Source organism: Panthera pardus, unplaced genomic scaffold, assembly GCF_024362965.1.
Source record: "Panthera pardus isolate Hobbes unplaced genomic scaffold, ASM2436296v1 HiC_scaffold_25, whole genome shotgun sequence".
Taxonomy (NCBI): domain Eukaryota; kingdom Metazoa; phylum Chordata; class Mammalia; order Carnivora; family Felidae; genus Panthera; species Panthera pardus.
In genome coordinates this window covers 23,417,249-23,444,901 of record NW_026526821.1, presented here as the reverse complement: position 1 = coordinate 23,444,901, position 27,653 = coordinate 23,417,249, and the positions used below count along the sequence as shown (strand labels likewise).

At 39.5% G+C, this 27,653-nt stretch overlaps 1 protein-coding gene and 1 pseudogene across 6 annotated transcripts in view; one reads left to right on the top strand and one right to left on the bottom strand.

The window, feature by feature from the left end:
• Nucleotides 1–27,653, top strand: part of PHF20 (PHD finger protein 20) — a 169,956-nt gene that overhangs the window by 76,747 nt on the left and 65,556 nt on the right. For 4 of the 6 annotated variants that reach the window (XM_019458627.2, XM_019458629.2, XM_019458626.2 and 1 more), the window contains exons 3-9: nt 341–512; nt 2,484–2,568; nt 11,845–11,924; nt 15,790–16,177; nt 20,673–20,786; nt 21,921–22,109; nt 22,637–22,816. In XM_019458627.2, the coding sequence (XP_019314172.1) occupies nt 341–512; nt 2,484–2,568; nt 11,845–11,924; nt 15,790–16,177; nt 20,673–20,786; nt 21,921–22,109; nt 22,637–22,816 (1,208 nt within the window). Of the gene's footprint in view, nt 1–340; nt 513–2,483; nt 2,569–11,844; nt 11,925–15,789; nt 16,178–20,672; nt 20,787–21,920; nt 22,110–22,636; nt 22,817–27,653 lie in introns of those variants that run through there. The other 2 variants (XM_053890299.1, XM_053890300.1) reach the window with 2 other exon arrangements.
• LOC109272201 (transmembrane protein 256-like) lies at nt 13,754–14,953 on the bottom strand (annotated as a pseudogene).

The window sequence follows — 27,653 nt, the reverse complement described above, 5'->3', positions numbered from 1 at the left end:
TAAATGTTTGCTTCCTGCCTCCTTTGTGTTTTGGTCTTGTGTGTATGTCAACTTGTTTAACTTGCCTTATAACCCACTGTGCTGGGTATCCTTCCTCCACTCTACATGACAGAACTCAGGTCTGAAAGGTCAGGTTAATAGTTCATAAACTAAGGAATATCCAGGTTGGGATTTGAACCCCAAGTCTGTTAGCCTCCATAATTTGTGATTTAACACAATTGCACGAGCCTTTACATGGTAGGCTTTGGTAATCTAGTCCTTTGGGAAGAGGTTTGGAAGAGTACTGTTTTGGATATTTTGGGTGGGTATTAAAGGCATTTGACTTTTTTTTCTGACTCAGGTATCCAGCTCACATAGAAGACATTGACTACGAAGAAGGAAAAGTACTCATCCATTTCAAGCGTTGGAACCATCGTTATGATGAGTGGTTCTGCTGGGACAGTCCTTATTTACGCCCTTTAGAGAAAATACAGCTGAGGAAAGAGGGCTTACATGAAGAGGAAGGATCTTCTGTGAGTATCAGATCTGTAATGAGCTGGGTCAGCCATTGGGTATTTTATGTTCCAGCCTTTGATGTTCAGTGTGAAAGTCAGTAGCAGCTGGGGACCAATCCTTATTTAGGTCTGTAGTTACAACTCTGAGATCTCCATGGCACCTGGGGTTCTTGAAGAATCCTAGTTGTCAGTTGTCTCCATGATGTGATTGATGTGACAGGTCATTGAGAGAAACATTGAGGATGCATGGGGACCTTATCTCTTTCTTTTATACCACTGTATCCCTTTAGATTGATTATTTATTTATTTATAAATATCTCTAAATTTTTTTTTAATGTTTATTTATTTTTGAGAGAGAGAGAGAGAGAGGGAGGGAGACACAGAATCCAAAGCAGGCTCCAGGCTCTGAGCTGTCAGCACAGAGCCCAACGCGTGGCTTGACCTCACGGACTGTGAGATCATGACCTGAGCTAAAGTTGGATGCTTAACTGACTGAGTCACCCAGATGCCCTTATAAATATCTTTTATTTTTTATTTATTTTTTAAAATTATTATTATATTTTAATGTTTATTCATTTTGAGAGAGAGAGAGAGAGAGCGTGTGCACCCCCCCCACACACACATGTGCAAGTGGGGGAGGGGCAGAGAGAGAGGGAGACACAGAATCTGAAGCAGGCTCCAGGTTCTGAGCTGTTAGCACAGAGCTCGACACAGGGCTCCAACCCACGAACTGTGAGATTATGACCTCAGTTGAAGTTGGACGCTTAACCGACTGAGCCACCTAGGTGCCCCATAAATATCTTTTTTTAAACGTTTGTTTATTTCTAAGAGAGGTGTGAGCAGGAGAGAGGCAGAGAGGAAAGGAGAGAGAGAATCCCAAGCGGCTCCGTGCTGTCAGTGCGGAGCCCAATGGGGGGCTCAGTCTCATGAAATGGAGATCATAACCTGAGCTGAAATCAAGAGTCAGACGCTTAGCCAACTGAGCCACCCAGGCGCCCCCCATTTTAGATCATTTATTAAACTGGTTTGTTGTATGACCATTTATTAAGCAATCATTCCCTGTGGAGCCTCATTTCAAGGTCTTTTAAAGGTCTTAAACACTTGGAATTGGACTATATTCCTTTTTCCTATTATCACTATACCTGGAGCTTTTACTGATTTCAGAATGAAGGATGAAGTATTCGTTTTGAGGTTTTAATTTTTTAAATATTTATAAGAATTTTTTAAAGATTTTATTTTAGTTTTTTAAGTAATCCCTCTACCCAATATGGGGATTGAACTCACAACCCTGAGATCAGGAGTCACATGTTCCACCGACTAAGCCAGCCAGGCGCCCTAAGTTTTGAGTTTTTTAAACAAGCATTGAGACATCTGTAGAACTCATGCTGCCTTTGGATCTGCCTCAGCCCTGGATTCTGTTTTTCATTTTAGCCCTGGCCAGGAAACTTGAACTCTTGTTTTCTGTGTGTGTTGTTCTACCACTCCTCTCCCCTCCTCCCTGCCCCTGCCATTTATTGTTTTGTGTTGTTCAGTTTGATTGCTCAGTATTCATTCTATAAACTGTATTAATGCAAACTGTTTGCTGGAAAAACAGTATGAAATGTTAAAGTTGAATGGGTTCTTCCTTTGGCAAAAGATCCTTTAAAAGTGTGGTTGGCATGAATGCTGCTCCCCTAAAGATGAGGTGGCTTCCCTCCTTCTAACTTGTATACTGGGTGTGTTTTTAGTGGTCCTGGGCTCAGGGACAGAGCAGGGACTATCATCAGTGCTGTGCTATGCTTGCCCAGACCTCCTAGGATAGGAAAAGTCTTGTGTCTAACCCTTTTGTTGTGACTCCCAGTGCCTCTGTCTCAGTAGCCATCTCCCCTTCCCACTATTGTCAATCCAGCTTCTCTTATGAAATCTGGTACTGTGTGTGTCCTATGAAATTGGATTGGTAACAGGTTTTTTTTTGTTTTTTGTTTTTTTGTCTTTTTTAATGTTTTTTAGGAATTTCAAATAAACGAGCAGGTCCTTGCTTGCTGGTCTGATTGTCGTTTTTACCCAGCCAAAGTCACTGCTGTTAACAAGGATGGTAAGGCATTTGAGTTGTAATTATTTTTACTCATGAAGTAGGGGGGAGTTTGTAATATTAGAGTCTGATAGTATATTTTGAGTATGTATTTATTGCCTAGGAATCCTCTCTCTTCAAGTTAACCACTATGTCAGGAATTAGGAAGAAATTATAAATGGAGACAAATCTGGGTTAAAAAGAGGAATTTGATTCTTTGCCTCCTAAATTCTAGTAATTGTTTTCTAAAACAGTTATGGTTCTAAAAAAACAGTAAAATAATTATGGGTCATCTGTCCCTCTGCTGGTAAGTGTGCAGGTTCTTGTCCAGGAGTTCCTAAGAGATGAAAAATAAGCTTTAATATGCCTTTTACTTATTTGTAAATAGCCTAGAAATGAAGTGAACATTACTAAACATTTCTTAAAAATATGCTTTGTGAGGGGCACCTGGCTGGCTCAGTCAGTAGAGCATGTGACTCTTCAACTCAGTCATGAGTTCAGGCCCCACATTGGGCATGGAGCCTACTTAAAAAAAAATGCTTTGTGGATGCAAGGTGATTGAAGGTGGTCTGTAGCATCAAAGTTGCTAGTTGAAACTGGGGCCCTGGGATTTAGAGCACCGAGTTGGATGCCTTTGCCAAGTTGAGGAGTCAAGACTGGGAACATGACCCAGAGAGGCTGTTTTTGCTAGTACAAAGGCGGGAGGATGGTTAAGAAAATAATATGTATGGTCAGCATCCTGACACTGAGAGAACAGACTCTGGATCTGAGTGATACATTTTTTTTGTAGTATTTTCTATCAGGTTGTTTGTGGTATGTCCCATGACCTCTTAGTACTGCTGTTTGTGGTGGCTGTGTGGCCAGATTGACTTTTTATTCAGTGAAGTTTTTCAGGTATTCATTCAGCACTCTTGTTAAATGCTGGACCTGGGGCTGATCAAGTTTTGTTTGAGAATGGGTTGAAATGGTAAAAAAACGAACATGTATTTGCATGTAGCAGAAATTTCTGTTTCTCTTTTGCTCTATTCACTCCCTCCCCATGCTGCCCCCCCCCCCCCCCCCCCCCCCCCCCCCGTCCCCCAGCTGTTAGGCCAGTGTGGGTTAATTCTGCTACCAGATGTAGGTTATCCTGAAAGCACAGTCCTCTTGCCTCAGGCTTCCAAAACAAGGTTGTATCTTTTAAGATGTCTGAGCAGTTACTGACTACTCCAGTTCATGGTTGATTCAGCCTTTTTGAATAGTTCTTGTTTCCCTAAATTTCTTTCTTTCTTTTTTTAATGTTTATTTATTTTTGGGAGAGAGAGAGAGAGAGCACAGGCAGGGGAGGAGCAGAGAGAGAGAGGGAGACAGAATCTGAAGCAGGCTACAGATGGTGAGGTCATGACCTGAGCCCAAAGTCTGATGCTTAACCAACTGAGCCACCCAGGCACCCGTTCCCTAAATTTCTTTTTTTTTCTATAATTTATTCATTAAAAAAAAATTTTTTTTATTTAAAAAAAAAATTTTTTTTTAACATTTATTTATTTTTGAGACAGAGCATGAACGGGGGAGGGTCAGAGAGAGGGAGACACAGAATCTGAAACAGGCTCCAGGCTCCGAGCTGTCAGCACAGAGCCCGATGCGGGGCTCGAGCCCATGGACCGTGAGATCATGACCTGTGCCGAAGTTGGCCGCTCAACCGACTGAGCCACCCGGGCGCCCCATAATTTATTCATTTTTTATAATTTACATCGAAGTTAGCGCATGGTGCACAACAATGATTTCAGGAGTAGATTCCTTAAGCCCCTTACCCATTTAGCCAGTCACTCTCCCACAACCCCTCCGGCAACCCTCTGTTCTCTATATTTAAGAGTCTCTTATGTTTTGTCCCCCCCCCCCTTTTTATATTACTTTTCCTTCCCTTATGTGCATCTGTTTTATCCTAAAGTCCTCATATGAGTGAAGTCTTATGATATCTGTCTTCCTCTGATTAATTTCGCTTAGCATAATACCCTCTAGTTTTTCTAAATTTCTTTTATAAGTTTGTGTTCAAAATAGAATTCTCTGTTATTATTTTTCATATGTATCACTTTAATCTAAAAATGTATTTTAAAGGAGAGCTCACATGTTATTAAACTGCTTTTTAGTAAAGGACAGTTTACTTTTTAAGTCTTATTTTCAAGATTAAAATTTTTTCTGCTCTTACTACATTTAAATCATATGATATGAAATGTAGGTGTTCTATGTGTACATAGATGTGTTCCTGAAGGTCTATTAGGTTGATTTATGCTGATCAATTGAGTGTATTCCCCCTGAATGATATCCATTGGAGGTGTGCTCCCTTGGGGAAATGGCTGTCCCTTAGATCACATAAAAGTTGTGAGTAGTAACATGGGTAACTCTGTAGATAAGGGAGGTTGTAGAAAGGAAGCAACATGTGTCTTTTGATCCAGTGATGTCTCAGAGTCACATGGAGCACAGAAATGGGGCCAAGGGGGTTGGATGAGGGAGTATCAAAGGAGAAAAGGCAGATTGAAGAAGAACGGTTTGGGGAGCCCGGGAGCAGTCTCTTAGAGGGGTAGGATGGGGTCTTGGTGGAAGGAGGCTGTTTGCATCTATGCAGATCCTAGATCTGGGTATCATGGATTTAAAAAAAAGAAAAAAAGAGAAAAGACCTAGTTCAAGGCTGCATGAAGTGGGTGTTGATATAGAGCAACCAGGAGGAGGCAGTACAGGAATAGAATGGTGCAGATAAATCATGAGGGGAGCGGGGAAGGACCCCTGTCTGTAGTTACTGTTGTTTTTGTTTTTGTTTTTTTATGTGTGGATGAGTCTGGAATATTTTGAAATAATCATTTAAGGACTAAAAATCATTTGCCACATTATTAGGCATAGTTAAGATTTTTAAATGTCTCTTAAACTCTTTTGAACTGGGGCAACCAGAGCTTTGCAGGTTGTTTTAAAAAATATTTTCTGTTTATTTCCTCTATGTGCTAAAATTATAGGAGGGGGAGTCTTCAGATAATGATTGTCCCTAAAATAGCCATTTGCCACCCTAATAATATTGGTTCTGTAAGCTCTGAATTCTGTCCAGTAAATTTTAGTTATTTGAAAGACATTGAAAATGAGTGGAGGGGCACCTGGGTGGCTCAGTTGGTTAAGTGTCCAACTTTGGCTCAGGTCATGATCTCCTGATTTGTGAGTTTGAGCCCTGAATGGGGCTCTCTGTTGTCAGCACAGTGGCTACTTTGGATCTTGTTTTGGATCCTCTGTCTCCCTCTCTTTCTGCCCTCCACTGCTGGTTCTCTCTCTCTCTCTCTCTCTCTCAAAATAATAAATAAACTTGAAAGAAAAAAAAAATGAGTGGAGATTTCTGCCAGAATCAGTTTTCCCCAGAGTTTTTGGTCTGAAGTCCTTACTGGTTCTTGAGACTAATTGGAAGGGAGAGAAGAGGAAGGTCACGGGGCAGGGGAAATCCTGAAAGGTAGTGGAATCGGCTGGGTGGTATTATGGTCACATTGTGGATTGTGAAGGAAAGCTAGCCTTTGTGGGAGTTCAGATCTGTGCCTGATTTTGAAGAGATAATGACTCTTTGGTGCTGCCTTTGGGTTAGATTTTATCCATGGGAGCTGGTGGGCAGTTTCTAATTCAGTGTGACTGTAGTCCTTGCAGGATGTGGGGAGGACAATGCTGGACTCTTTTTTCATTCTTTCCCTGGTATTTTCTGCTTGCTCTGCCTCATTTCCATCTGCAGCAGAGGCTATCACAGTTTCATGGCTCTGTGAGGAGGAGCTCTGCTGGCAAGGTGCCCCCTTTATTTCCTGTAAAAGTCATTTTGTCTTGTTGGTGCTGCTAGAAGCTGGGCATATAGTGAAATCACACCTTGTAGATTCATCTTTGGGAGGCTTGGTCTCATTTTCTTGCCACTCTCAACCTCCTTGGTGGTTTTCCTGAGACTGAGCATTGAGGTTGCTGGCATTGGGAGTCTGGTGTGAAACACAACTAAATGGTAACTTTAGAGTTTCTTAAGGGAGTTATTTAGCACTTAGAAACTGGGGAGGGCAGTGCAATGTTATTTAGCCCTTTTCACCTGGAATAGTTCTTTGGCAGTGGTAATTAAGCATCATTTCATGTGAAGGTAGCCACACCTGGTTAGCTTTGTTAGCCCCTTTGTCTGTGTTTGGAGTAAAGGACAGGATTCTGCTTCCAGGGAATCTTTGTTCAGAAGCCATCTCTGGTGAGTTGACCTCAGCTCTTTGCTGCGGCTGCTCAGCTTCCCTTTTTCACACTGGGTATGGCAGAGCCACAAGTGTCAGGGCTTTGTGTCCCCATCATGGACTAAGACCACGCTGCTCTGCAAGGCATTCTCTGGCGGAAACGGAAAGTAGGTTTGCATTTACAACAAAATGAGGAATTGTTCCTTCCTGTTGATCTGTGGTTCTTTAACTTGAGTGAACAGGCAAATCAGGCCCCTCTTCCTTAAAATTATACGTATTCTTAGGTTATGTGTTCTCTGTTCCCTCAGTTCAGCCTTTGGTCTAGTGCCTGAAGTCTGCATTTGTAAGAGGAGATTCTTTGGAAATGCTTTTATTTCTAGAGTCTCTTGTTGAAGCAGTTACTATTTTTTGTCTTCATGCTGTAACTGATCCTATATTTGAAATGTGGGGATGTTGGGACTGTGTGAAGAGCTTTGCACAGAGATAAAAGGAAGATTTAGGCCCACACACGCAGGTGCTAGCTTGGCTCTTACCTTCTAAGTGGGGAAGGGGTTCGTGCTTCCCTTTTAAAGTGATTGGTGGATAGTAGTAATTGGAACCACTTATTGATCCCTTGCTCTGTAAGGGTTACTTTGCTAAGCAGTTTCCATATCTGATCTGATTTAGTAGTATTCAGACAGACATGGAAAGGTTGTTGCCATCAACCCTATCATTTTACAGATGAGCAGCTAAGCTAACAGCAGAAGCTGCTTGAGGTTACAGAGCAGGTACATAAATGACAGAACTGCGACCTGGATGTAGGTCTGGGGGGGCTCCAAAGTTCCTGAACTGCAGTTCCTAAAGTCCTAGACTATCTCTCTGAGGCAGAGTTTTCCTAAAGGGCAAAAGTTGTCAGGGGCAGGTGTTTATTGGGAGTGTGTACACACATGCCTGATACGATGGTAGGGTGGGTGTAGATGGTCAGTATTTTCTGGAGCATGGTGGTATCTTGAGGGCCCTGACTAGGACTCTGGATCTGGTCCCAGTCCCTGCTCCTTGATTACTGGCAGTTTACTACCCTTTCTCTGGACGCTTGTGCAGTTAGAACTCGAAGAAGGAATTGGAACAGATGAGCATTTTTAGAAATTGTTGGCTACAGAACCTAAGCCCATTATGTAAAATTGGCTAAGAAGAAATGATGGGGGAGGGGAAGATATACTTGCAAACTTGTGTGTATTTCTCTGCCCACCCCAGAAGGCACATCTGTGAGCACATCAGGACTTTGAGAATCCATGTTTGAAAACTTTGAGTTTCCTATCCTTGGCATTCTGGAATTCTCTGACTCTCGGAGAATGAGTGGGATAGAGAAAAGGCCTTCAAGTCATAGTTATGTTAGATTTCAAGAGCAACAGAAATCTATCCAGAGTCACTTGTGCCATCCCGTTTCCTTGGCCCTAGAGATCAGTTTGCTATGCATCTCTAGTTTTTTTTCTTACATCCCTTCTGTACTTAACTGACTGCTATAAGGTTGTCCAGTATACTGAGTTTTTAACCCCCAGAGGCCCATGTTTATTTATTTATTTTGAGGGGGAGAGAGAGGGAGAGAGAGAGAGAGAGCTCGAGGCATGAGTGGGTAGGGGCAGAGAGAGAGAGAGGGAGAGAATCCCAAGCAGGCTCCGTACTGTCAGTGTGGCCCAGCTTGGGGCTCGAACTCACTAACCATGAGATCATGACCTGAGCCGAAATCAAGAGTTGGACGCTTAACTGACTGAGCCACCTAGGTGTCCCAGGACAGGGGCTTCTTAAAGGAGACTGAGGCAGGGGGATGCACTTATTTTTTTCTGTAATTTACATGTTATTTGTTAGATATTATTTGTGGCTGTGGGAGAACTCTATTGTCAGCCACCTGCGGGAGGATTCCAGGGGAAGACATTCTTTTAGTTGTACAGGAACCATTAAAGTAGATTTGGGGCCTCTCTCCAGAAGTGGGCCTAGGCCACTATTGTCTATGGGATGTATTGTTCTTTTCCTTCTGATTTATTGAAGCCCAGGTTAGGCTGTGTACATGATCAAGGAAACAAGTTTTGAGATGATCCCTTGTAGTTCTTTGGAAGTAAAAAGGGTCAGGGCCAGGATATTGCTGTCTAAGTAAGGATGGTGATCCATGAGTACCTTACCATAGTGCAAGTCATTTCAGAGTGGTCATTGATGCTCTGGGTCGGTATTTTGGACTAACGGCTGAGGGACTTGGGAAATAGGCAGTTTGGGGTGGTGGAAGAAGAATTGGTCAGAGGTCAGCAGAGAGGCTTAGATGTTTGTTGTTGTTGTTGTTATTGTTTTTAGAGAGGCTTAGGTTCTAATCCTACCTCTATTTAGCTCTGTTTTAGCTCTTTTTGGAACTCAGTGCACACCTCTTCATTTAAGGCCTCCTTTTTGAACGTGCCATCAAGAGTAAGCTTCAGAATTGACCTCAAATAGCTGAAAATGTTGGACTGTTGGGTAACATTACTAAATGTTATCCTTCTGGATGTTTGAAATGTCTGTAAAAGTGAACAGTTTTCATTTTGATGTAATTGGTGCTAACTTTCTTGGTAAGATAGATGAAGGGGTGTAGGCTTGGGTGGCTTGTTGGCATACTTGATCTTTTAAGATTTCATGAGAGGTGGGTTCTTAATGCCCCCATCCCCAGGCTGGCCAGAACTGTGTCATGGTTGCTTGGAAAGGGTATGTTTAGAGTCCATAGCATTACTTAGCATTGCTTCTGGGCTTGCCAGTGCTCTCACAATAGAGGCAGGAAGACAGGATCCCAGGCCTTTGTTGTAAGAACTCATCAATCATTGGTGAGCTGTCTTATGTAGAATCCTTTAACCAACCCAGCATAACGATATATCCTTGTATCTAGTTTTCTAGCCACTTTGTTCTGTTTGGTGACACTTGTGACAAATAATCAACTTTATTTTGTAATTACTGGGAATACAGTTTAGTACGTAATTACTAATTGTCTATAGCAGTGGTTCTCAGACTTTAGTGTGTACCAGAATTACCAGAGACACTTGTTAAAATTTATTTCTGTGACGCACTCTCAGAGTTTTTGATTCAGTTTATCAGGTGTGGTGCTGGTAACTTACATTTCTAACAAGTTCTCAAGAGTTGCTGATATTCCTGGTCTGGGCACCATACTTTGAGAAGCCCTGGTCTACGGTTAACCAGGTATTGTGTGAGAGAGACTGGTGTGGGATGTGGTCCCTGGCCTTGGAGAGCCTGCCTTTGATTTGGGATCTGCCTTCTACATGAAGGTAGGCCTAAGTTGAGACTCTGCAGGCAAGGGGACAAAATGAGTCTTTGAGAAGTTCAGAGCAGGGAAAAGTCTCTCTAAGTAGGAAGTCAGGAAGCTTTTACAGAGCATATTGTGGTCATATGAACTGAGCACATTCCAGGCAGAAAATACTTTCATAAAGATGTGGAGGTGAAAATATCACAAGGCAGTTTCATTGGGTGGCAAGTAGCTCATTACTTTGAGTTGGTGGTTTTTGTATGGTGGTAATGAGAAACAAAGTTTGGAAAATAATTGGGCTCAGATTGCATTGGACTTTGAACACTACAGAATGAGGCTTTCATTAGAGGTGGCTAGCCATTGACAGGGCCCTGTTTAGGACTGGAGGAGAGGTGGCGTGGGGTGGAGAGAGAATGTATAAGAAGAAAGTAACTAGCCAGAAGGTCTTAGACTTCCTTGTTGCATTCTTTTGCTCCCAGCCCTTGGGATTTTTTTCCCCCCTTCCTGTTTGGTGGGAAATTGATCCTGAAAGCTGACTGATCATGTTTACGGGTAGTAAACCATTGCATGATTACCAGAAGTTCACCGATAATCTTGACAAGGTTAACGGATTATTTTTTTTTTTTTTTTTTTTTTTTAAATTTTTTTTTTCAACGTTTTTTATTTTTATTTTTGGGACAGAGAGAGACAGAGCATGAACGGGGGAGGGGCAGAGAGAGAGGGAGACACAGAATCTGAAACAGGCTCCAGGCTCCAAGCCATCAGCCCAGAGCCTGACGCGGGGCTCGAACTCACAGACCGTGAGATCGTGACCTGGCTGAAGTCGGACGCTTAACCGACTGCGCCACCCAGGCGCCCCGGATTATTTTTTTTTTATCTCTGGGGCAAAAAAAAAAAGGGGGGGGAGGTGGGTTCTAAGATGTAAAAGTTTGAAAATGTTGGTTTGAGTGCAACTAATGAGAAGTTTTGTATTATAGTTGGATGCCTCATTTGGGGAGAAGATTATTTGGATTTTCAGCTTCAGTCTTATAGCAGTGATTTTTGTTAGATTTTTTTTTTCCTAATGGAATAACTGACAATGTAGTGGCCCCATTAAGTGTTTTGGCCAAGTCTCTATTTTTTAAATATTGTAACATGAAGGTCATTCATATAGATTATGAGATTAATGTTACCTCCAAAAACATGATACGTTTAGTTAGCAGTCATGTTTCTTTTGAAGTTTAACAGTTACTACCACTCTGAAGCCTAGAACATATTGATAAAAATTAATAATTCACCAAACAATAAATAAATCTGCATTTTCCTCACATTTTTAATTGTTTTATTGCTCTTTGTTCTTGGCCTAAATTCAGTGCATTTTTTTTCTTTTAATGAAACATCATAAAAATGAGCTGTTTTTTTTTCTTAAGTTTATTTATTTTGAGAAAGAGAGAGAGAGAGAGAGAACATGAGCAGAGAGGGAGGGGCAGAGAGAGAGAATCCCTAAGCAGGCTCTGGTCAGTGTGGAGCCCAACGTGAGGCTCAAACTCACGAACTGAGAGATCATGACCTGAACCAAAACCAAGAGTCAGGATGCCCAACCAACTGAGCCACCCAGCCATCCCCCAAATGAGCTGTTTTTGATGGATTTTGATTTGTATAGATTAAGAGAAAACTTACTATGTAATGTTGACTAAGAAATGAAGGCATGCATATTAGTTATTATCTTGGACATAAATAAGACTGATTCCTAATATTGTAATTCTCATGCATTTATTGTTGTGGTTGGAGCTCCCTTGTATTTATGCTTTGAAAAGTTTTGTTGCTTTCATGAAACTGCAACTTAAATCATGGTATCTCCTTGAATTTTAGGTACTTACACTGTGAAATTTTATGATGGAGTAGTTCAGACTGTCAAACATATTCATGTCAAAGCTTTTTCCAAAGATCAGGTGAGAAATGTGGTTTTGTGCTTTGTGGTATGAATAATACTGACATTGTAATTTTGTTTCTCAAATAAAGGCATTATATTTGTTTATGATGGCAAAGTCTTTATTTCCTTTACCTGACACAATTTCACTAGAAAGCAATATGCAGGTTTTCAGAAATTGTTAATATTTTTCCCTCTCTGCCATTTCCTGTTATCTGTTTTCCTCATCTTTTCTCAAAAGTGTCTCCTTATTACTCTTTTTTTTCCTCTCTCCCTGTGCCCTGTCCCCAGAGCTGTTCCTCATCATAGGGAACGTGCTGAAATGCTTGAGGAAACCTAGAGTGTATTTTCTCCTCATCTAACTTAGTCCCTTCAGCTCAGGATCATGACTTGGTGGTTTCAAAACTGCAGTTTGGTGTGTATTTGGCAATCATTTGTGCTACATATGCCTGGTTTGAAAATTTTGTTTCCTTTTGTGCTGGTCACCATGCACTTGTTTGCTTGAGCATGGGACAAGAGTTTTGATACTAGAAATGTGGTCCATCTAGACATGACCATCTAGAAATTGTTGCCTACTCTTTTCATTTTTTCCCCTTTAGTCTTTTTTTCATGTGTATGCCCTAATGAAATAGTTGAGGGGAAAGCAAGATCAAAATTTGGATATTAATGTTTTAACAATTCTGATCATTAATAATTGTTACTCACCTCTTTGGGTAGTTTTTGATGTGACAGTATTTGTTGATGCTGGGACCTGTCTTTTCTTATGATCAAATGCTTATCACAAGTTTTAGTAAATTCTTCTGTACCTATATTTAACATTTTCAAAGGATTATGATACTTGGTATCTTTAAAGGTAGCCTTAAGAATGTTTTTGCCTTTTGCTGGTTTTCCTTTTCAGAAAATTGAAACAGTTATAAAGCTTTAGCCTTGAGGTTTTTTCTCTTCCATCGTTTGCTGCTTAGGCATCTAAGGAAGTGCTATACAGTACACTAAAATCGAATTTTGTGTGCTGCTTGGATGGCTCAGCCAGAGCATGTGACTCTTGATCACAGGGTTGTGAATTTGAGCCCCATGTGTGGCGTAGAGTTTATTTAAAATTTAAAAAGTGATTTTGGCCTTAAATTTGACAAAAGTTTTTAAAAGTTTAAAAGTTTTTATTTGTTTCTTTTGAGAGAGACAGAGACAGAGTGAGTGGGGGAGGGACAGAGAGAGAGAAAGAGAATCCCAAGCAGGCTCCATGCTGTTAGCACGGAGCCTGATGCAGGGCGCGAACTCATGAAACCGTGAGATCATGACCTGAGCTCAAAACAAGAGTTGGCTGGACTCTTAACCAACTGAGCCACTCAGGCGCCCCTTTGGCAGTTTTTGTGTTGAGTTTGTGGAGTAAGTTAATAATAGAGGACCGTATTAAGAATTTGTTCAGAATTGTCAGATTGTACCCAGAATCTCCCCAAATGGAAATGTAGGGCTCCAGATAACATTCAACTGTTTACTTTGCTGTACTGAATAAATTGATTGATAGCACTTGAGATGCTTTGGGTTGGAGATAAGCACCTTACCTACTGTGGATTTGTGGGTGCTTCATTTCCCAATTCCCAGCTGTACCTGAGTGTCTCACTTCATCTCAGACCTGGTGGGTAGTCAGGTGCAGGCCCATGGCTCCTGCTTGTATTTGTTTTTTCAACGAGGGCATCATATTTAGTTAAAAGACTTCTCAGGTCTCTTCAGCCCTAAGAATGTAGGGTTCCATAAGGCTATATACAGAGCTTAACTTTCAATTTGCCTTTCTCTTTTAATCCTCTCCCTGCTCCAACTCTCAAAAAAGTACCCAGAAATTAAATACAAGGAAGCTCAAAGAGCTAAGGCAAGCCAGCCCAAGATTATCAGGCTCCCTCCCATAGGGACCAAAGTCTGGACGCTGGGGTTTCTACTCACAACTTGGTATCAAAAGCTGGTACAGAATAAGGTGGTTTCAAAGGCTAGCAGTAACTTGGCTCCAAGGGCCTTTCTGCAGTGGAGCACACCTAACAGGGCCAGGCTGGGTAAGAAGCGGTGTTTGTTGGCCTTGTTAAAAAGCTTCTTCCCTTAGGCATCTGGAAACTGAGTGCCCTGCACCCCCATAGGAGACCAGCCCTAAGGCCCTAGCTCCAGACAAGGCACCCAAGCGTTGGAGAGCAGCCCCTGGCCTGCAGCCATGGCAGTGGATGGTTATGTACCTCCAAAGCTTAACTCATTAAAAGTATCTGTCACAGACAATTTCTAAAGGTATTTTCATATATTACTAGAATAGATTGAGGTTTTTTTCTGTATGACCATACTGTTCTAAATGTTTTGATAATTTATGTGTTAGGGATATTTATCTTTTTTGAAGTTATAAAAATGACACATTAACTGTAGAAAATTTGGAAACTATAGAAAAGCACAACGAAAGTAAAAATGATGTAATTCTATTATCTAAATACAATTGCTCTTAACAGATTGGCATATATCCTTCTGTGTTTTTTGTAAATATTAATATATATTTTCAAAATTGGGGTCATATGGTTATATTAGTATTCTATATCTTGCTCTTTTTTTAATATGGGGGTTATATCTTGCTCTTTTAACAAAATAACATTTTCCTAAGTTCTTAATAGTATATGATAATATGGCTTTTCCTGGCTATTTAGTATTGTGTAATATGTATATAACTCTGCTTTGTGTAATTAATTCCCTAATGGTCATTTATAAGGATATTTGTAAATTTGAATATATAAGTCTGATTATTCTGTCAGAAAATTTAATTTCTGTGAATTCATTCTAGTTCTAATTCTTTGACACAGATTGCCAACATGCTGCCCCACCCCCTAAGGTGGTTGTCATTTATGATTCTGCCAGCAGTTACTGAGGAGTGCTTGCTCTCAAACCTGACTGCTTTCAGAAAATTTTGGGGATCTGAAAAATTTTCTTCCAGGGTCTAACCTTGTTTATTATTTATCCTTATGGGACAAATTAAACTTTCACTTACTGAATATTTAGGTACTCCTTCCAGCTTTTGTGAGAGATCTGCATGCCTAGTGCGTGCTTGGTGCTGGGAATTCCATATGCACTTGATATGGTGGTCCCTGCTGTTCTCTTGAGGTCTTGGAAGAGAGATACACATACAAATTTAATTGTAGTTTTGCAAACTCTAGAGCTTTCAGAGCTGACTTTATTAGGAGCAGTCGTATTAGGACACACGATTTTTAGGATGCTTTAAAAAGTCATTTAGGAGGAAAGTAACCAAGAAGTAATACTTCTGTCCAGTGGACAAAAACTCAGTAGCTCAGGAGCACAGTAGGTGATTTATTGGCTTGGGCATAGCCTTTACCTGATTAAGGAAGCAAAGACCCTGCTTCTGGGTTAGACAGTCTTTACAGCTTTCCTGTTCAGCTTCCATTTATCAGTTTGTGTTCTTCTCTACACAGGGCATCAGCATCCACTGGCAAACTGAGCCAGGCCTCTGAAAGGCCCTGGGTCTGTGTAGTCATGCTTGGGACGAGAAGGATGTAGCTTGGAGACATTTTCTTAGAATACCTCTGTCAGAAAGATTGCTTTGCAGAAGAGGTCCCTGGGGTATTTGTCCCTTTAATTATCCAGTGACTTAATCAAAATATAGATCATTCTGTCTCAGAAGGAATTGACCACGACTTTTTTTTTTTTTTTTTTTTTTTTTTAAATTTAGGATTGGTTCTCAAGCCTCAGAGTATGGAAGGGTATTTTCAGTGGTTCTTTCCATTTTGTGACATAGCGTATGTCCTGTTTTAATTTGTTTGTCTTCATATGTTTGCAAAAAAAAAAAAATCCACCTGATTTTATATTTGCAAGTAATTACAAAGTGTGTTTCATCGCTATTTTGCTCATTTTAGAATATTGTGGGTAATGCTAGGCCTAAAGAAACAGACCACAAAAGTCTTCCATCATCTCCTGATAAACGAGAGAAGTTTAAAGAACAAAGAAAAGCCACTGTCAACGTGAAGAAAGACAAAGAGGACAAAGCCTTAAAGACAGAAAAGCGACCCAAGCAGCCTGATAAAGAAGGAAAGTTAATCTGTTCTGAAAAGGGGAAGGTGTCAGAGAAAAGCCTCCCCAAGAACGAGAAGGAAGATAAGGAGAACATTTCAGAAAATGACAGGGAGTACTCTGGAGATGCTCAAGTGGATAAGAAACCTGAAAATGACATTGTGAAGAGTCCACAAGAAAACTTGAGGGAGCCAAAAAGAAAACGAGGCAGGCCTCCTTCCATAGCTCCTGCTGGTGAGTTTCCCATGTGGGGTCTGCAGTGGCAATGCCAGAGTGTTGTTCTGTGGCTCTTTGTGGTTCTCTGTCACTTCCATACTTCAATCCTTAATTTTTGTGCCTGACTTTGAATCGTTCTGTGATCTGTGGAGCAGAATTTAAGGGAGGTGTGTAGCCAGATGAATGTAAGTTGGGACACATGTCCTTTACTGAGCTTCTGGAGTGGTGTGTAACTGTCCACTAGATGCTTCAGCTTATGTGGTAAAACCTAACAAGCTAAGGCCTTTTGCCTGTGCCTATTCAACTGATCTCAATATAAGGAAGCTTAAAAGAACCTGGGATTAGGAAATAATAGTTTTCTTGAGAGACATGAAGGAGGAAAGGAGAAGTAAATACATGTGGGCATCAGATAGAGGCAGGGCCAAAGAACACTGGACCTAGGAAGGCATATGTACATTTTGAAGTTGAGCTCTCTGGAGAGTGATTATTGATTGGACATTTTCACAGTCTAAGTAAAAAGCTGAGTTGGGTACTTGGTAAGAGTTAAGGTTAAAGGTACAGATTTAGGGAAGAATGTATAGTTATTCTAAAAAGTTGAAATTTGGAATTCTTTAGAATAACCAAGAATGAAGCACATCCTGAATTTCTTCTTAGGCCAAACACTCCTTCTCTAGTCAATGCAGTGGCATGAAGAACACTTAGAATGTCTAGACTAAATGCTGGCTGTGATCATCTGGCAGTGGTCTTCAGACATTCTTGCTTGCATATTTCCTACATGAATATTGAAAAATTATGAATCCCCTAGTATGTTTTAGAGGGTATCTATTTTTATCACACGTTTAAATAGGTGCAAATGATATATTTAAAATACAAAATAAGACACAAAATGTATTTTCATCATAACTGCACAACTATAGAGTTAGCTCATTCATTGGACAAGTTTAAATAGGTGCAAATGGGGGCGCCTGGGTGGCTCAGTCGGTTAAGCGTCTGACTTCGGCTCAGGTCACGATCTCGCTGTCCTGTGAGTTCGAGCCCCACGTCGGGCTCTGGGCTGATGGCTCGGAGCCTGGAGCCTGCTTCCGGTTCTGTGTCTCCCTCTCTCTGTGTCTGCCCCTCCCCCGTTCATGCTCTGTCTCTCTCTGTCCCAAAAATAAACAAACGTTAAATAGGTGCAAATGATATATTTAAAATACAAAATAAGACACAAAATGTATTTTCATCATAACTGCACAACTATAGAGTTAGCTCATTCATTGGACAAGTTTAAATAGGTGCAAATGATATATTTAAAATATAAAATATGACATAAAATGTATTTTCATCACAACTGCGCAACTATAGAGTTAGCTTATTCATTGGTCCTGCGTGATGTGGAATGCAAAGCCAGTCCTGTTGATCCAGGCAGCTACATCAGACTTCATTTCTGTGGGAAAAAAAAGTCTGTCTGAATTTACTTCAAATAAATGTATTAATACTCATTCCCAGTAGACAACCTTTTCACATCTGAGTTCTAATTCTAAGATAGGAAATTAGATATAAAAGGATTTCTTCCCAGATGAATGAAGGCACCACGTCCTTCAGAGGATGTTTAACTGAATTTTGCTCTCAAAAGCTAAAACATGCTGGCATTGTCCCTAGGCCCAATGATGGCCTAGACCTGTACTGTCCAGTATGGTAGCCACTGGCCACAGGTGGTTATTGAGCACTTGAAATGTGGCTAGTCTGAATTGAGATGTACTGTGAGTGTAAAATATACTCTGGAATTCAAATACTGGGTGCAAAAAAACAAAAGGAATGTAAAATATCTCATTAATCATTTTTTTATGTTAAAATGATATTTTTAGATGTGTTGGGTTAAGTAAAATTATAAATTCACTTTTTTGAACTAAAAAATTGAAAATTACACGTATAGCTTGCATTTGTGGCTCTCCTATTTCTATTAGTACTCGTATAAATTCACTACTTCCTCTGCATGGTTCTGGGAGAGAATTAAACCCCACTGCCCAAGGCATCCGTAATGAATTGACATCTCCATGCATTGAGAATGCTACTAGTTATAAACCATCCTTGGGAGAATTGAGAAAATTATCTCTGTGTTCTGTGTTCAGATGAGTAATCCCAGTTGAGAAAGTCTGGAGGTTTTTAAACCTCTGGGCAGTGTACCGTGTTAAGATGTAGGATGTGTGTTATGCAGGCCTTTTTATTTAAGTAGGAGAAGGGCACTTGTGCAAGAAGAGGTGGAAAATGAGAACTAGTGGAAATCTTATGTGTCCTCATCTCAGCTTAGGAAAGCATGTCTATGAGAAGTGAGTGCTCTGAAACTGATTCCCCTTCAGCTGTTCATGCTCTGGCTTATACCCTCCCGAAAGTATATACTGGGGTGGTTGCACTCAACGTTGCTGACTGCGCTTTGAAGCCACTTGGCTTCACTCAGATTAAAAAAGGTGGGGAGGCATTCAGTTTATTGCTTTTATTTTGTAAGTGTAAGATCTCATATCAAATAGGATCGATTTGATAGAGAAATGGTGTTTTCCAAGTTTGCCTCAGGCATTTCTCTCCAGTCAGAATCTCTGAAATTGTTAATAGCCTTCCCAGAGGATTCTTATTGTAAGAAGAGTTTGGAAAACACTACTGTTCTATGTAGTCAGCCCTGGATTGTATGTGGTATCAAAGTAAAAATGTTTGTCAAATATGTCCTATGTAGTTCAAATCTCCTTTAAAAATTAATTAGCACAAGTTCATTGACCCAGTGAAGCATTGAGCTCTCTAAATTTTACAGACTTAATTGGAACAGGATCTGAGCTATTTAAGGAGGGTTGTTTGTAGTTGTGTTTAATTTGGAATGTTTGTGATTCCAAGTTCTAACCACTTGGAACAAAATAATGTTGGCATATTGGGAAGATTGAACACAGGAAGAGCCAAGAAGTTTAGCACACTCAGGTTTGCCTCCTCAGACCTCAGCCCTGTCTCTTGTTTGGTTTTTCGACACGGCCAATCTGAAGCTACTGGTCTTCAAGGAGTCTTCTTCTTGCGCGCGCCCCCCCCCCCCCCCCCACTCCCCTTATTCCTTTTCCCTTTCTTCCTTTCTCCTTTCAGCCTTCATCAGACACCGCGCCCCGCCCTTCCCCCCCTCCCCCCCCCCAAACTCTATCTTCCCCACAAGCTTCCTGGTTTCATTTCTTTTTGTTTTTTCTTCTGCCTGTTTTGGATTCTCATCTTTTGTGATTGGGGAGAGCTTCTTAAGTGTTGGGTTTAAAAATAAAGAGTGGGTACTATCCAAGGGTTTAGAGTCTGCACTGCTAAATTGTGTCAGAGCTGGATTTGTTGGGGATCAGCAGCCTTGCCTGGAACACTGACTATCAAATAGTGTAGTCTCCTGAGATTTTTCTGGAATTGTTTTTAAGAGGTTATAAATGTTGACATTCTTTTTGGTCCCTCACAACTAGGACCAATGCCAACCTAACTAATTTAGCAAGTAGAGATTGAAAACAATACTCAGGCTGTAGTCCCAGGTATATATCTTAGGAATTAGCCTGCATGGTGAATTTCCTGAGTATTGGATAAATCAAGTTTTGTTTTATTTTAATGTTTGTTTATTTTTGAGAGAGTGCAAGGGGGGGGAGGGGCAGATAGAGGGGGACAGAGGATCCAAAATGGGCACTGTGCTAACGGCAGCGAGCCTGATGTGGGTCTTGAACTCACGAACCATGAGATCATGACCTGAGCCAAAGTTGGATGTTCAACTGACTGAGCCATCCAGGTGCCACAGATAAGTCAAGTTTTGGTGAGGAGATTTGATGGTGGTAAAAATGACTTTTTTATTGCCCTTGCACTGTCATGTTTTTTTTTTAATTTTTTATTTTTTTAACGTTTATTTATTTTTGAGACAGAGAGGGACAGAGCATGAACAGGGGAGGGGCAGAGAGAGAGGGAGAAACAGAATCTGAAACAGGCTCCAGGCTCTGAGCAGTCAGCACAGAGCCCGATGCGGGGCTCGAACTCACGGACCATGAGATCATGACCTGAGCCGAAGTCGGACACTTAACCGACCGAGCCACCCAGGCGCCCCTGCACTGTCATGTTTTAAAGTAGTCATGTTGGGGTGTAGGGTTTTAAAGAGAGGATTTTAGGAGAGAAGTGTACGTAGAGCTGAGTCATAGGAGAAACCAAAAAAAGAGATGAAGGAAGGGGCGTTTGGCTGGCTCAGTCAGTAGAGCATGCGACTCTTGATTTCGGGGCCTTGTGTTTGAACCCCACATTGGGTGTAGAGATTACTTAAATGAAGAAATAAATCTTTAAAAAAGAGATGAAGGATGTCAGTCTACAGGTATCAGCATCTCATGTTAAGGAAGTAGTGTCTTACCCATTACACTTTTGTTTTTTTATTAGCCCTTTGAGGGTCTGTTTATTATGTGAGTGTGTGTGTGCATGTGTTTTATTTATATATAATCATGAGGACTGAGCACTAAGAAATTGCATAATTTTTTTGTGTGTTTTATATACACTGTAGCTGTGGATTCAAACTCTCAAACTTTGCAACCAATAACATTGGAATTGAGAAGACGGAAAATATCAAAAGGAAGTGACGTCCCATTAAAACGTTCTCGGCTTGACAAAAATTCATGTGAGTCTCCAGTTTGTGTATGTGTGGCTAGAACTTGATGTTGATTGGGTTAGTTTCCCCTGTACTCCTGTTGTTTCCTATTTTCAATATATAGACTCTAATGCTGTTTTTGATCACAGGAGCTGATGTGGATGATTTGGGTTGGATCAGAAGGAGTTTTGCCTGAAGAAAAATAAATCCCAAAGCACAAACTATATTAATGTTGGGCTTAGTGGTGTCATCTTCATGCCCATAAACTACATTTCCATTGGAAATTTAATGGTTTAGGAAGGGACGGATTTCATATGCTAAGTGAAACTTTAAAAATGCTATTTATGGGGCACCTGAGTGGCTCAGTTGGTTAAACATCCGACTTCGGCTCAGGTCATGATCTCGTGATTCGTGAGTTTGAGCCCCGTATTGGACTGTCTTGTCAGCATGGAGCCCACTTCAGATCCTCTGTACCCCTCTCTCTCTGCCCCTCCCCTTTGCATGCATGCTGTCTCTTTCTCTCTCAAAAATAAACATTAAAAAATCTTATTTATTGATTAAAAAGTGCTTTGGCTCTGAAAAGGATTTGTAATGGTTCTAAGGCTTTATAAACTTTATTGACTTTGAAAATTAGTACACAAACTTTTAAGTTGGGATGCCCTAAAATAGAACTTAGTTGTCAAGATAGGTGTGACCTTGGGGCACCTGGGTGGCTTAGTTGGTTAAGCATCCGACTTCAGCTCAGGTCATGATCTCACAGCTCGTGAGTTCAAGCCCTGCATCGGACTCCGTGCTGACAGCTCAGAGCCTGGAGCCTGCTTCAGATTCTGTGTCTCCCTCTCTCTCTGCCCATCCCCAGCTTGTGCTGTATCTCTTGAAAATAAATAAACGCTAAAAAAAATTTGAAAAAAAATGGATTAAAAGATAGGGCGTGATCTCAAAAACAAATTTTCAAACCATGAACAAGGATAATTCTATCCTGGCAGAGAGACTGTGCCTTTACTTAAAACTACAAATTAAGAAAGGATATTTCCTTTTATTACTGGCCTAATATTCCAGAAGTCTCTTTAAGCCCTTGTAGGGGTAACCAGCCCAGAAATTTGGAATAGCAGAGTTGTTTCTTCTTCTTGGGTTCTTGACTATGCCTCTCTTAATGGTTTATAGCCCAGGAAAAGTCAAAAACCTACTCGGAAACCACTGACAAAGACTTATCGAGGAGACGGTCCTCCAGGCTGTCCACTAATGGGACGCATGAAATCCTAGATCCTGACTTGGTTGTATCAGATTTGGTTGATACGGTTAATACTGATCCTTTGCAAAACACATCATCCATTAACAAGGAATCTGAAGAAGGTGAGTCAGAATCTGTTCTGGAATTGTCTTACCAGCTTGCCTGTCTAGGAAGAACCCATCTAAATCATTGTATACTACCTTCCACAAGTTTTAGATGGTGTTGAAATCAAATTTTTGAATGAGTTGCAGTGTTTATTATACTATTCTTCACTGATGATTCAGTAGACAAACTTTCTGTACACGTTTGTGATTGGTTTTACTTGTATGTGTCTGAATGTTTCGTTGGAGGTACAGTGCTTGAAGAGTCCTGTCCCTCTGTCTGTCTTTCTGGTGCTATCTCTCTTCAGTGCTTCTGCCTTTTTGCTAACACTTCAAGAAAAATATATTCACTTTGGTCTCTTATTAGCCTTTTTCTTTGAGATGCTCACAACTCTGGCTCTATGTGCTGGAACCTGTGAATGAATTCTTGTATGCTGCGATGTGAATGGCTTCTTATCAAAAGTCCCTGGATTTCTTAGTCTGCTATGGGACTTTTGGTTGATTATATAAATGTGTATGTTCCCTAGGCTTTCTTTTTTTTCTTCTAGGTCAGTTGAAATCTCCTTTGGAAGCTGACCAGGTCTCATCTGCATTGACTTGCCACTCCTTTGGTGATGGATTGGGGGCTGCAGGCTTGGAGTTGAACTGCAAGTCAATGGGAGAAAACAGCATGAAGACAGAATCGGCTTCTCCTCTTGCTGAGTTACAAGAGATTTCTACTGTGGCAGGTTCCTATTTAGTGTTAAGATAATTCTCTTCTCTATATGCTTTTGCTTCTGCTTTGTGAACTAAAAAAAAAGACAAGACGTTTCTAATGATGTTTTTTCACCTTTTATTAATAACTTTTCCTTATTTTAATGCTATATCCTTTTCATTTCTGATATTGCTAATTTGTGTTCCATCTCTTTTGATTAGTATACTTAGGGATTTATCAATTTTGTTGATAGTTTCAAAGAACCAACCTTTTATCTTAATTTTCTCTATTTGTCTTTTTAAATGGTCATTGATTTCTATTGCGATCTTATTTTCTTCCCTTACATTTTTCTAGAAACTTAGGTCATTGATTTTAGATTTTCTTTTCCAGTATTAACATTTAAAATTACAAACAAAATAAAATTACAAATTTCCCATTAAGCACTACTTTAGCTACATCCTACAGATTTTGATACGTTGTTGTATTTTCAGTTTCTTTCAATTTAAGATATCTTGTGATTTATTTGCTGATAATGGCTTACTTTGAAGCATGTTGTTTCATTTCCTAATATTGGACTTTTTAGAGATACCTTATTGGTACTGATTTCTAATGTAATTCCATTGTAGTCAGAGAACATACTTTGTAGGATTTCAGTCTTCTAATATTTGTTGGGATTTATTTTATGGCCAAGCATATGATCTGTCTTGGTGAATGTTCCATATATATTTGAAAAAAAAAATGTGTGTGCTGCCATTTTATATCTGTTCTATCAGTTACCAAGAGAGGGGTGTTAAAAATCTCTAACCGTGATTGTGGATTTGTCTATTTCTCCAAAGAATTCTGTCAGTTTTGCTTCATGTATTTTGAAGTTTTGTTATTAGGTGCATATGTATTTATAATTGTTATGTCCTCATGATGAATTGTCCTCTTTGTAATGTGAAATATCATGCTATTTTTGGTAATGATCTTTGACTTAAAGTCTACTTTACCTGCTATTAGTACAGGTACTTTTGCTTTCTGTATGCACGGTGTATCTATTTCTATCACTTTTCTTTCAACATAACAGTGTCTTTAAATTCAAATTGTGTCTTTTATAGGTGGCATATACCTATTTTGATTTTAAACTGCAGTGTGTAGTCTGTTTACATTAAATATGAGTATTGATATTATTGCTTTTAGGTTTACTACCATTTTGCTTTTTGTTTCCTGTTTATCCTGTGTTTTGTTCTTTTCCTCCCTTCCTGTTTTTTTAGGTTAATTGAGTTTTTTTCAAATTTCATTTTAATTTTTTCTATTAGCTTCTAGGTATACTTCTTAGAATTTGTTTTAGAGGTTAGTGTAGGAATTATGATATATATCCTAAGCTTTTTGCAGTTTACTTTTAATATTGAACCACTTTATCTAAAACGTGTAGTCATTGAATCCTTCCCTCTTTTGTGCTCTAGTTGCCTCTTGGAAGCTGTAAAATCCACAGAACAGTATTATAATTTTTGCTCTTAATAATTCTGTATTACAAAGGTGATGAAGACACAAGAGTCTTATTTATGCACATATTTACCATTCCCACTTCTTCATATCTTCCTGAAGATTACATTTCAGCCTGAAAACTTTCCTGTACTTCTTTCTTGTAGCGTAGGTTTCCTGGTGACAAATTCTTTTGGTTTTTGTTTATCTGGACATGACTTTATTTAACTTTCAATCTTGAAGGATATTTTCTTCACTGGGTATAGAATTTGGGGTTTACAATTTTGTTTTGTTTTTCTTTTTAAGTACTGTAAAGGTGTTGTTCATGGTCCTCTGGCCTCGTTTGTTTGTTTGTTTCTTTTTTTTTTTTTTTTGAGACAGAGAGAGACAGAGTATGAGCAGGGGAGGGGCAGAGAGAGAGGGAGACACAGAATCTGAAGCAGGCTCCAGTCTCTGAGCTGTCAGCACAGAGCTCAACGCGGGGCTCAAATTCACAGACTGTGAGATCATGACCTGAGCTGAAGTCAGACGCTTAGCCGACTGAGCCACCCAGGCGCCCCTGGCCTCTGTTGTTTCTGAAGAGAAGTTAGTAATCATTCATATCATTGTTTCTGTTTGTAATGTGTTATTTTCTTTTTGGTTTCTTTTAAGATTTCTCTCTCTGCTTTTTAGCAGTTTGACTATAATGTATTTAGCTTTTGTGTTTTTTTTTTAAACCTACTTGAGAGTGAGTTTGAATTTGAAAATTAGTGGTTTTTGTCAAGTTTCAACCATTATTTCTGTGAATATTGTGTCCCATTCTCTCTGTCTTCTTTGGTGATTCACATTATGCTTATGTTAGACCTTTTGATATTGTGCCACAGGTCCTTGGGATTTGTTGATTTTTTCTTTTCTTTTTCACTCTTTTCCTCCTCTTTTTCCCCTCTTTTTCAGATTGAATAATTTCTGTTTTCAAATTCTTTCTTCTCTTGATTCCAATCTGCTCTTAACCCCATCCTGTGAACTTTTTTATTTTTGATGCTTTTTTAGTTCTAGAATTCCCTTTTTTCTCACTAGACTCTCTGCTGAGATCTTGGGAGTCTGTATGTTCATTATGAGCGTAGTTTTTATAGTTGCATTAAAGTCCCTGATAATCTGCCACCTAGATTATCTTGAAGCTAATCTCCATTGATCTTTCTCTTGACTGTAGGTCACATTTTCCCTTTTCTTCATGTGTCTAATGTTTTGGATTGCATCCTGCACATGGTGTCTGATATGTTGTAGAGCCTGGCTTATGTTTATTTCCTCTGAAGAATGCTGATCTCTTTGTTTGAAAGGGCAATTAATTTGGCTGAACTCACATTCCAAATTCTTTTTCTCTGCAGGGGACAGTAGCCGAAACTTTTGCTCAGTTCTTTTAGCTTTAATTGGGCTGCTTGAAACTGTTCATTCAAAGATCAGCCAGAGATTTAGGCAGAGTTTATGTGTAGAAATTGTAGCCACCCTTTTGTGACTCTCTTCTTTTTTAGGACTTTCTCCCTCATTTGCCAGCTGTTGTAGTTGCACTGAAGTTTGCCTTTTGTTTCTTGAACCAGTAAGTCTAAAGATGTCTTACTTGAGTTTTAGCTGCCCAGTGTTACTGACTGGAGCCTGCCTTTAGGTGAAAAGACTTAAGAGATGGGAAAGTTACCTAGTGCCCTTCTCTTATTCCAAATATACAACTCCTGTTTCTGCCTGCTTTTTGTTGCTCTTTATTGCCTTTTCATATTTGTTTTTAAATATTTTTTCCAGTTTAAAGTGGTTGCATGCAAAAGGGATGTTCTAGTATGAGCTATTCTATCATTACTGAAGGAGAAAACTTTACGTTATGGTAATAGACAGCTTAGGAAGTTGTACACGTTTATGTCTACACAGAGATTTTTTTTTTTTAAAGTAGTGATTGCTTGTTGCATTAATAGCTACTTGGATGTTACATTTCTATAATGTTATGTTTGTGGTAAATGTTCAGAGTCCGGGATGGTGCTGACCATGAATAAATCTTGATCTTTGCCTTTTAAAGTGAAGAACATCTAAACCACTTTTTTGTGTGTATGTGTATTTATTTTTTATTTTCCTTTTAAAAAAGCAGTAAAAAAATAATATATACTGTTTATAAAAATGTCAATATAGAGGTATTAGGAGTTAAAGTGAGAAGTGTCTTCTATCTTGCTCCTTTTCTCCTTGGATAACCCTCTTGTTATTAGTTTGTTATTTTTCTAGATCCTTTTCTATATGTTTATAGGTAGGGAGGCAATTCAGATTTTATTATTTAATTTAAATTAAATTTAATTTAAATGTAATTGGGTTAATTCTAGGCTTATTGTTTTCTGACTTATTTTCAGTTTTCTTGAGATCTATCTTTGTAAGTACACTTGTTTCATTCTTTTTAATGATAGAGTAATGGTGTCTTGTAAGAATGTTCCATCATATATTTAGCCATTTCCCTTTTGACAGACATTTAGAGTGTTTCTGAGCAGTTGATATTTCAAACAATGATGGCAATGGTATTCCTTGAACATACATAAATATATATCTGCACTGTATATACACATATATTTTAAATTTATTTTGAGAGAGAGAGAGTGCACAAGTAGGAGAGGGGCAGAGGGAGAAGGAGAGAGAGAATACCATACAGGTTCTGCGTTGCCAGCACAGAGCCCCATCTGAGGCTCGAACTCAGGAATCATGAGAACGACCTGAGCCGAAATCAAGAGTTGGATGCCTAACCGACTGAGCCACTGAGGTGCCCCACCTTGAACATGTATTTTTGACCACTTGGTGAATAGCCCTTAAGGATAACTTGCTGAGTGTAATTGCTGGGTTTGAGAGAATGTACATTTTCAATTGCTTTAACAAATTACCCTCCAAAGACCATTCTACTTAATATTTTGACCAAGAGTATGATAGAGTACATTTTCCCTTACATCTTTGCTTTCTATGGATATTATACATCTTTTAAATTTTCTTTATGTTAATATTGGAAATAAGACTTTGTCTTTTAAGCTCTGTGTTTTTTTTAAATGGGAGTAAACAGTTTTTCATGGGTTTATTGAATATTTTAATCTTTTTCTGCAAATTGTCTTTATTGCATTTTATTTGCCCATTTCCTGTTGGGTTGTTTGTTTTTATTATGGATTTGCCAGGTTTCCTTTGTATAGTTTTGATGTTGATATTTTGTCTTTTCTGTACATTATACTTTAATTTCTCTTGGTCATTTGTCTTTTATATATTATAACTTACAACACTGAAATTAAAAAAAAATTAAATGTTTATTTATTTTGAAAGAGAGAACGTGTGTGTGAGCAGGGGAAGGGCAGAGAGACAGGGGGAGAGAGAATCGCAACCAGGCTCTGTGCTGTCAGCGCAGAGCTGGATGTGGGGCTCAGTTT